Below are 10,240 nucleotides of genomic sequence, written 5' to 3'. Positions count from 1 at the left end.
GTTCTCGGGAGTTAGGCTAGCTGTGCTAACAGGATAAAAGATGAATGGAACAGAACAGAGATTACCCTTATCAGAACCCCTGTATTTGCTTGTCAAACAGATGGAAATTCTGCCTATCAGGGAGGAGGGAAAGATGGGGAGGGGGAATCAAGGACAGAGAGATAGTAACAGAAGGAACTAACCCCAGAAGAGGATGATAAGGGAGGGAGCCAGAGTGGTAGGAGAGAATGAGCCAATTGCACAGCAAAGTTACACACTTACATCATACAGCTGAGCAAAGTGTTTTGAATAAATCTTCTTATTTTTTAACACTGTCGGGGAGGGGAGAGAATGTACTTTGGAAGAGGCAGACGCTAGAATGAGGTCTGGGATTTAGGAGAACAGCAACTAAAACAGACAACACTGTGTTGGTGTGAAGTTCGCCCAGGAGGCCTGGGAAAACGGAAGACCCAGGTGGTTCTGGTGGGTTTTCCGGGCTGTGTGGCCATGGTCTGGTGGATCTTGTTCCTAACATTTCGCATGCATCTGTGGCTGGCAAGGGACAAGATCCACCTGACCATGGCCACACAGCCTGGAAAACCCACCAGAGCCAGTTGAATCTGGCAGTGAAAGCCTTCGACAATACATTGGAAGATCCACGGTTCAAGTCCCAGCTCAACTGGAAACCCACCAGATGTCATACATGCACTCTGGCTGTCCCTGTTTGCTAAGAACTGCCCTGATTTCTGGCCAGTCAAAGACACAATTTTGTCTTTCTGCTTGACATTAAACATTTCACTAGGACACGCCAGAGTTTAATATTTGTGTGCCACATCACAGTTAAAAGGACTCAAGGTGGTTCACAACCATATAATCAGTATAAAACAGCCCATTATGACAACATGAACAGAAGATTTACAATTACAAGAACCAACCAACCTCACTAAAAGCAAGTTATCATCCTTCAAGGTTCTGCTGCCTTCTTCCCCGAAACTTCAAATACAGAGAGGAGGATGTATCTTCTCTCTTATACATATGTGCACAAAAATTCAGATGCTATGCAGTGTACCACATGCCATCAAGTAGAAGCAAAATTGGGGAACTTGAGCAACATCCTGACATCACTTTCAGTTGTGTCCAGAAATGACATCATGATGCTCTAGGACCGTGGTGGCGAACCTACAGCACTCCAGATGTTCATGGACTACAATTCCCATCAGCCCCTGCCAATTGGCCATGCTGGCAGGGGCTGATGGGAATTGTAGTCCATAACATCTGGAGTGCCAAAGGTTCGCCACCACGGAACTATGGGAAATATGTCCTCCTGTGGCACCCCACTAAGACTATGTTTCTTTGTTTACCCACGCATATGTGGCCCATCTTGGAAAAAGTGGCAGAGCTCTTGATTCTTTCAGTCTTCAAGAGCCAGCGGGGCATAAAGCGGTGGACTCTAATCTGGAGAGCCGCATTTGATTCCCCACTCCTCTCCAGGGGTGGTGGGCTCTAATCTGGTGAACCAGGCTTGTTTTCCATTCCAACTCATGAAACCAGCTGGGTGACCTTGGGCCAGACACAGTTTGCTCTGAACTCTTGTCAGCCCCACCTACCTCACAAGGGCCCCTTCCGCACACGCAAAATAATGCGTTTTCAAACCACTTTCACAACTGTTTGCAAGTGGATTTTGCCATTCCGCACAGCTTCAAAGAGCACTGAAAGCAGTTTGAAAGTGCATTATTCTGCATGTGCAGAATGAGCCTAGGTGTCTGTGGTGGGGACAGGAAGGGAAGCGCTTTGCAAGCAGCTTTGAGACTCCTTACAGTTGAGGAAAGTGAGGTATAAATCCAAATTCTTCTTCTTCTTCTTCTTCAAAAAGTCAACTTTAGTCTTCTCCAAGCACCTCCCAGCATGAAATGGGAAATTGTCCCAGATGCTCGTGCAATATAATAGGGGATTCTGGGGCACGCTGCCATTCCTAATGGAATGGCCGACCATCTCTGATCAAAAGTGGGTCCTCTTTAGGGCAGTGAGCCTCAGTAAATGGTCCATCATGTTAACCACACATGAGGGCCCAGGCAGTATATCTCGAAAACATCACACGATTCCCTGCACTAAAAGAACCGTTCCATGCATGTTCCTTATTGGAAGCACCACCCAATTATTTATCTGATTTTTTACCCTGCCTTTCCCTGCCAAAGCCCCAACCGTCTTGGTTTTTTTCGCTTCCAGAATCACTTCTCAATTAACATTGTGCTGAGAGAGCCAGTGTGGTGAAGTGGTTAAGAGAAGGACAACTCTAATCTGGAGAACCGGATTTGATTCCCCACTCCTCCACATGGGCAAAGGACTCTTTTCTGGTGAACCAGATGTGCTTCCCCACTCCTACATTCCTGCTGGGTGATCTTGGGCTAGTCACAGTTTTCTCAGAACTCTCTCAGCCTCACCTACCGCACAAGGTGTCTGTTGTGGGGAGAAGAAGGGAACAGGAGTTTGTAAGCCGCCTTCTCTACAGGAGAGAAAAGCGGGGTATAAATCCAAACTCTTCTTCTTCTTTAGAACTGCATAAGAGATGCCCAAGAGCACAGAAAAACTATTATTTCCATGGTATTCAAGAAAGGAATGAGCAAATCTTTCCTATTGTTTTCTTCCTTTGTGTCCATTTACATTTTATCAACATTATGATTCTCTGTTTTTTGTCATTGGTTTTGTAGATTTCTTTGTCATGTATTATATGATTTACATGTAACTTATGCAACATCAACATACACAACGTGCAAAGAATATATGCATGATGTTGAGATAAATGTCTTGTGTGTGCATTTTCGCTCCACTTTGCGTTGTATTATGAGTTTTGCAGTCTCAAATCTGCCTGTGTACTTCACTGCTCTTATGTATACACACTCAGACCTTCAACTACCTGATACGATGGGATCTAGGGAGATTACTGGAGACAGATGCACACTAAAGAGTTGCAAGGGTTCAAATATTATGAAATATATCATGCTCAGTAATGCCAGGGGAAAAAAACTGTCAAGGTAGCCTGGCCCCAAATGATCACTCAGTGGTTCATTAGTTTTGACAGGGTCATTTTTAAAGCAGGATTCATAGCGCTAGAATGATTCAACCTCCCGACTGAGCTTTTAGCCTTTAGTCCAGGTTTTCACCTTTTTAAACTCATCAAACTTCCAGACAGTTGGCTGAGTACAGATTTGCCATCAAGGCTGAAGGAAGAATCAAGAGCTTAAAAAAAAGAAAAGAAAAACAGCCCTGAGAACCAGAACCAAAGCTTAATAAGATTACTTGAATGCTAGGTACTTCCTTCCCTCAATCCACAGGCCCCAAAACTGGCCCGCTGGCCCAAACTCAGATGCTCAGCATTTCTAAAACAGTTTACTTTGCGCAGAATCTATGGCTTTCAGTCAGTTTTGCCGTGCTACTGGGGGAATCCTTCCGTCTCTCCCTCTCCGCTTTCATCTTGGATCCTGCTACGACGTTGCTTTCACCAGCGCACAAAAGTTGGGAAAACAAAGGCGCTTCCTGTCAAACAGCACTCTGTTAATTCAGGATCATGTTCTGAGTTGGCATCTGGAAGGATAGTGAGGCAGCGAGAAGAAGCAGATGGGGAGAGAAGGAGGGAAAACACTGACAACTCACTTTCCCTTCTCTTGGCGGACATGCGTTTTCTCACTCCGACTCATTCATCAAAAATGTTTCCCGCTCTTAGCCATTCAAGAATCCACCATCACACTTCCAAGAAAACATAGGCTAACCTAGTTCTGGATGGAGACATGAGCAGCCTCTCTGAGCTCCTTGTTCGACAGGAAGCAAGATGGAGCCCGGGGAACGACCCGTTGCAGAGTCAAACAGGACACTTATTGCCCGGCAAGTCTAATGAATAAATATCTATCCGCCTATTATAGCTACGGGGAAGTGACTAATTAACCCTTTTTGTCGAACAGACCCGATGCAGCACCAGTGTGCGGCTGAGATGGCGGGGACCAGCCGACGCTCCGTGCAATGGCGTCATCTCTGGGCACGCTTTGCTGGCGAGGGCAGCGCATGGCTGCTCGCATGCCACAGCCATTGCGTAAGTCAAGGAGAAAATAGCTGCCAGGAGTCCTTTTCAGGGTTGTTTTCTTTCCCCTCGGTAGCTTGGCAGCGCTGAAGACTGCAGCTGATATCGCAGAAGTCAGACAGGTTCAGAAATAACCTTGCTCTGAGGCAGTGTGAAAGTTGGCAGCTTCTCGCACTGAGGGCCGCCTACCCTCGGAGAGGAGGGATGGCCCAGGGAGATGACGAACCCTTTTAATAGCACTGTAAAATTAGCCGTTTTAGAAAACACACGCGCGCGCGCACGGAGACTGGCGGTGATGTCAGGAAATTTCGGCTTCAGCAATGCAGAGAAAGGACTCTCGGAGACCAAAAGCAAACCAGCGGCTTATTGCACATCTGATGAGACTTCCGTCAGCCAGGCGGCAGCTTCAGAGAGTGAACTCGAATCTGGAGTAGACGGGTGGGTATTAAAAACTTGGGGGCAAGAAAGCAAGCAAGAAGAAGGTGGGAAAGGCATAGCCCAGGCTAACCAGATCTCCTCAAATCTCAGAAACTAAGCATGGTCATTATTGGATGGGAGACCGCTGAGGAAGTCCAGGGTCGCTACGCAGAGGCAGGCAATGGCAAACATTTCTGTTTTTCTCCTGCCTTCAAAATGTGTATGGGGTTGGCATAAGTCTGAGATGACCCGATGGCCCTTTCCACCACCACCAGAGGAGAGGAGCATGTTAGCTGGTGGGAACACATCCCATGAGCCACTACGATCGGTGCAGGACTGTGACTAGCAACAGCTCTCTTCTGGGGCCTTTCTCCTGCTACCTGAGATCTTCTAACTGAGGATGCCGGAGACAGAACCCGGAACTGTCAGTGCGCAGAACCTGAATCCCACCACTGGGACGTGACTGCTCCTTATTGAAGTATATGCAGCTGCTTTATATTTAGGTAGATGGTCGGTCCATCTAGCTCAGCATACTTGTTTGTTTGTCTGTTTGCCATCAAGTCACAGCTGTAGGGGTTTTCAAGGCAAGGGATTGTTTGCTGTTGCCTTCCCCTGTGTCAGGCCCCTGGTATTCCTTGGAGGTCGCCCATCCAAACACTAACCAGGGCCGATCCTGCTTAGCTTCTGGAATCGGTCACGATTAGGCCAGCCTGGGGCCGTCCAGGTCAGGAACTCATTGTGGTCTAACCTAACTGGCTGCAGCTCACAGGGTCTCAAACAGAAAAGCTCAGAGAGTCTCTGTTGCTTGATATCCCTTTATGGAATCTGGAGCCTTCAGCACGCAACGCGTGTGGTTCTACCGACGAGTCCCCACCGAAGTAGAGCAGCCTTGTAAGATAGGTCAGCATTGATGAACTGAGGCTCAGAAGAGGGCTTTCCCTTGCCTACAGCCAAGGTCAGAGATTGAACTTGGGAACCTTTTATGCACAGATGTGCTCTAGCCAAGAGCTGGGGGCCAGCTGAAATACACTTGGGAGGAACAAGCCAAACCTGAGCAGAAAAAGCATGCGTGAATTCCCCATCACAGTGCCTCTTCATTTCCCCGCCACCCAGCGCAAGGATTAAGAAGTCTTCAAGCCACCCGGCAACAGCTCGGCCCAAACCTGCTTTTGGTTACATGGGTGGGACTCTGAATGCCCCCAGATGAGGTGGAATGGAGGGGGGGCAAGCCCTTTCTTCCTCAGCTTACCCCAGACCCAAACGGGACACGACTACCAAAGGCAGCTGTACATCGTCACATCCCAGATAAAAAGAATAGACTATCAAACGTTTGGCAGCCAGGGGATGGCAGAAATGCTAATCTCTCTCTACGCTCTTTGCTAATCTGAGGAAAGTCTGGCTGTGTGTGTGTGTGTGCACACGTGCATGTGTGCGCGCGCACGTGTGTGTGTGTGTGTGTGTGTGTGTGTGTGTGTGTGTGTGTGTACGTACACACATAAAAGTTGCTCCTTGGCTGACATTCACGATCTTAGCCGAGTAGCCCATCTGGCTTCCAAGTCCATACTCCTCCCCCCTTCAAAAACTATAGGAAGAGAGAGGGAAATCCTGATTCTCCCAAACCTGAAACTGTTAAACAGAGAGCATTTCCAGGCACCTGACAGGCTAGGTGTTTGATGCAAGTTGCCAACCACCTGGAGAAAAGATCCCCTTATCTTTTAGCATAGGCTCAACCTGCAGCTATGGCCATTTGGAGCATTTCACAGCAACAGTGTCACCAGGTAAATAAAATCTCATTAAGCCTCTGCTATAGGGGCTGGCTGTCCACCCACCCACCCACCCATCATCCCTCCTGCCCATCCAATTAAAGGCATTTGTTTTGCACAGTGCAACGGACGGAAATTCATTTCACCACGACATCCTCTGAAGATGCCAGCTGCAGATGCAGGCGAAACTTTAGGAGCAAAAACTACCAGGCCACGGCCACGCAGCCCAGACTCCATAACGACCAGTATTTTGCACACTGTTTTTTAAACATCGTTGCATGAGTCCTGGCGGAGTAAACTCTACAGCTGTCATGACCAAGTTTTTGCAAAGTAAAGAAGAAGCGGTAAACTGTACCCAGCCAGATGTCAAGTCACCTCAACCTGCTCTCTGCTGCTCGGAAGCCAACCAATCGATAGGGGAGGCCTGCAGATATGGGGTTTGGGGAGGGGGAGACCACAGCAGAATCTCCTCCAGATTTAGGATCACTCTTTCTTCTCCTTCTGCCTAAGACCAACCCGCTCTGTTGGGAGCCAGATAGTAGTGCTGCCAGGGTGTTTGGAGATCCACCTTCCAGGGTGTTTGGAGATCCAGCAAGAGCATTGAAAGCCAAGGTGGGCAGGAGGAAGAAGAAGGCCACAGGGGCAGAGTTAAAGCAGTTGTGCCACTGGTTTTCTTTTGGGTTGAGGAGAGACTAGCCCAATTGACAGCAACCTTGGAGGTCAAGTATAGGGCGCTTGAGATAAAGACAGAGAAGCATGTACATGTGGAGGGTAGGGAAGACAGGAAGGGCTTCCAGCGGGTGCTGGGCACAAAGAGAGAAGAGGAGATGCATCTGTTGGGAGCCAAGGCTGAAGAGGAGCCCGGCCTAGGGAAGAAGAGGGGATTACTCCGGTTCCAAAGCACTGGCAGGGCATCGAAGAAAGCAGAGCTGACTTCTGCTCCCTCTGGATCGCCAAGGGAGCCTTCCCTTCTCCAAGAGCTGCATCCCACAGCCTCTCCCGCCCAGAGCCGGGGTCCCCAGAGCTTTCTGAGCCTGCAGCCATTTTTGGCATACTGGCGTGAAGTGGGGTGGGGGCACAATAACAACATGGCTTCCACAAGAGTGGGAGCCTATCATAAGGCAACTTCAGAATACTTCAGAAGGACCCCAGAACGTCAAGGAGGGAAGTTGTGCGTCACTCTAACCGCAAAAGGTGACATTTCAGGCAGAAGTTCTTGTTTACCAACAGGGTGTCTTCCATATGCATGACCAATCGGGGGTACCCTGCCCGCCTAGCTCCTCCTATTCCCTACAACCATTTGGAAGGCACCACAACGCCGTTCTGGGGGCACGGGCACCACGTTGGGGAACCGACCGAAGACAATCCCGTCCGGGAAAGGGGAGTCTCTGTGAGTCACCCTGAGCTCCACGGAGTCTCCCAATATTATCCCACCTGCAGAAACACCAGAACGACTGACTGACGGAGGAGATTGACATGCGCCATGCTTATGAAGCGGCCCTGGTCGAATCCAAACAGGAATGAGGTCGGCGGAACCCACGGTTTGTCAAGCTTGCAGTTCAAGAGTCGGGGCCAGGGCCAAAGACTCGGTTCTGCAAGGCCATCTGGCCTTGACGTTGGCAATATCAGGAGGAATTTCAAAAATGCTGGATTTTTTTTTAAAAAAAGGAGGCAGAAAAGAGGAAAGGAAAGAACCCCTCTCCGGTCCTTAACTCTGCCAGGGCAAAGGGCTCGCTGGTGTCTAGAGATCCTGAATCTCAAACATGCCCGATTTTAACAGCTGGGGGCTAATACACTTTAAAGTGGTTTTATAGCTCCTGGAGAAACCACATGCTGGATGGAGAATCTTTAAAAAGAATGTAAGGAACAGGCGTGGGGGAAGCCAGGGCCACATCAAAGGGGGGGGGGCAGCCTATCCCACCCGGACAGGTATCCCGAAACTATGCAAGAGGAACCCTTTTTCTATAAGCCAATCCAATAAAAATAAATCGCAGGGATCTGGAAAACGTCTGCTTGTGAATTCACTGGGAAGAAGGGGGGGGGGAGTCCCAGGGAGAGTGATTTCGGAAGGGGGGGCACGATCCAGTCAGAAGGGGGCGGGGAAGAGTTACAGCCCCAGTCTCCGCACGCTTCCTCGGAAGTAGGCTCCTCCTGGGTTCCGTGGATTTACAGCGCAATCCAGAACAGAGTTACTGCAGTCTAAGCTCATCGACTTCCGTGGCCTTAGACCGGCGCAACGCTGTTCGGGATGGCACCGTCGGTCTCGTACAAAGCCGCCCTGACCTCGACTTCCCTCGGCATCCAAGTCGGCTGCATGCACGCGGGCTGACCAACTTTCCAATTCCCAGCCAAACCCGGATGGGTTCAACCTCTAGGAAGCGCGCTGAATCGCCACCCAATTCTTGCAAAGCAGGCAACCCCCGCCGAAGTCGAGGAGGGGGGCTTACTCGCGAGCAAGCGCGCAATGGATCGCAGCCCTGCAACCCGGACCGCCCTCCGCCTTGCAGAAAAGCGCGTCCCTTGGATCGGGCGCAAACTATTCCCCTCTCTCCCTTCCTCCCCGCCCTACAGTGGACTGCAAGCGAGGAAGACAAGAAGGACCCTTGGCCCGGATCGGGTCCAGGCTATCCCCCACCTCCGGGCTCGAGCTCCTTTCCTCGGAAGCAAGTTCAACTAACCCCCCTCCCTCCCCTCCGTTTAAGTCTCCCAAGAGGATGCGCTAAAGAGAGAGCGATACATACACAGGGGCCATTCACAAAATCAGCGGCAGCGTGGGGATGCGCGCGCGCGCGCGCGCTAAAAAGCGCCCCAGCACGTGCCGCTTGGACCCCCCGCTCCGAGGGCACATCTGGCCAGATGTGTCAGATGTGGGCAGGGGCAGGCAAATGCGTCCCTTGGCCAGGGTCGGGCCCAGGCTCTTCCCTCCCAACCCCAACCCCGGACCTGAGCCCCTTTCCTCGGCAGCCAGTCCAAACGAACTTTCCCCAGCGCCCCCTTACCCACCCCTCCACGTTTGTCACCAGCCCGATGTGCAGGGGCTGACAACGGCACCCCTTGGCCCGGATCGAGTCCAGCCCCCCCCCCCCCACCTCAGCCTGAGCCCCTTTTCTGGGAAGCCAGAAAGCGCCCCCCGCCCCCCCCTCCACGTTGCCGTCGGGCTTACCTGCGATCACGGCCGGCGCCTTCTGGCCGCCCTCGGCGCGCAGCCACGCTTGCCACGTGAAGGCGTCCCGGGGCAGCTCCAGCGCCGCTCGCAGCCGCACCGGCCCGCCGCCGAAGTACCACGCCCGCCCGCCCGCCGCCAGCGCCGCCCGCCGCCTCCGGCCGGGGTGGCGCGGCGGCGGCGGCGGAGGGTCCGGGGCGCGGCGGCCGCGGGCGAGGCGGGTGGCGCAGGTGCCCGGCGCGGGCGAAGCGTCCCGGCGGGCGCGGCCGTCCAGCCTGCGGGCGCTCCCCGCCGCCGCCGCCGCCGCCGCCGTTGCGCACAGCAGCGCCAGAGGCAGGAGCCCGGCGCGGAGCTGCATCTCCAGGCGTGCCCCCCCCGGCGCCCCAGCAAGTCCTCCCGGGCGGCCAGGGTTGGGCTCCTCCTCGCTTGGCCTCCGGGGCTGCTCTTGGGCCCCCTTCTCGGGGAGTTGCTCTTTTTATAACCCTTCTTCTTTTTTTTCTCTCCAACTCTCCCCCCTTTTTTTGCTTGTCCCCCTTTTCTCCCCCCCCCCAAGAAAAAAAACGCCGTGCAAACTCTCTTCTTGGGTCGAGGTGGGGTGTTCCTCTATCTCCCTCCTGGTCCTATTTCTTCACAGCTGGCGCACCTCTGGGTTGTTCTCTTCTCTCGCTCTCTCTCTCTAAACCCCCCTCCCCAATTTATATTACATATAGACGCGCGAACACTTATTATTACAAGGAATGGGAAAGGAACCAGCTCCTTGCTCGAAGACCCGGCCGGGCGCACGCTCGTTTCCCTCCCTCTTCCCAAAAGATGCTGTAATCCATTTACATTTTTTTTTCTCTGCTC

The 10,240-nt window shown here is 52.0% G+C and overlaps 1 protein-coding gene across 1 annotated transcript in view; it reads right to left on the bottom strand.

Moving 5' to 3' along the window:
• PAPPA (pappalysin 1) overlaps positions 1-9,903 on the bottom strand; it is a 299,243-nt gene extending 289,340 nt beyond the window's left edge. Inside the window, exon 1 of the mRNA XM_048512627.1 lies at positions 9,395-9,903. Coding sequence (XP_048368584.1) covers positions 9,395-9,752 — 358 coding nt within the window. The 5' untranslated portion in view covers positions 9,753-9,903. The remainder of the gene's footprint in view (positions 1-9,394) is intronic.
• Positions 9,904-10,240: the final 337 nt, after the last annotated feature.

Source organism: Sphaerodactylus townsendi, linkage group LG12 (genome assembly GCF_021028975.2).
Source record: "Sphaerodactylus townsendi isolate TG3544 linkage group LG12, MPM_Stown_v2.3, whole genome shotgun sequence".
Taxonomy (NCBI): Eukaryota; Metazoa; Chordata; class Lepidosauria; order Squamata; family Sphaerodactylidae; genus Sphaerodactylus; species Sphaerodactylus townsendi.
The sequence above is the reverse complement of the archived record's forward strand: the minus strand, read 5'-3'. Positions and strand labels throughout refer to the sequence as shown.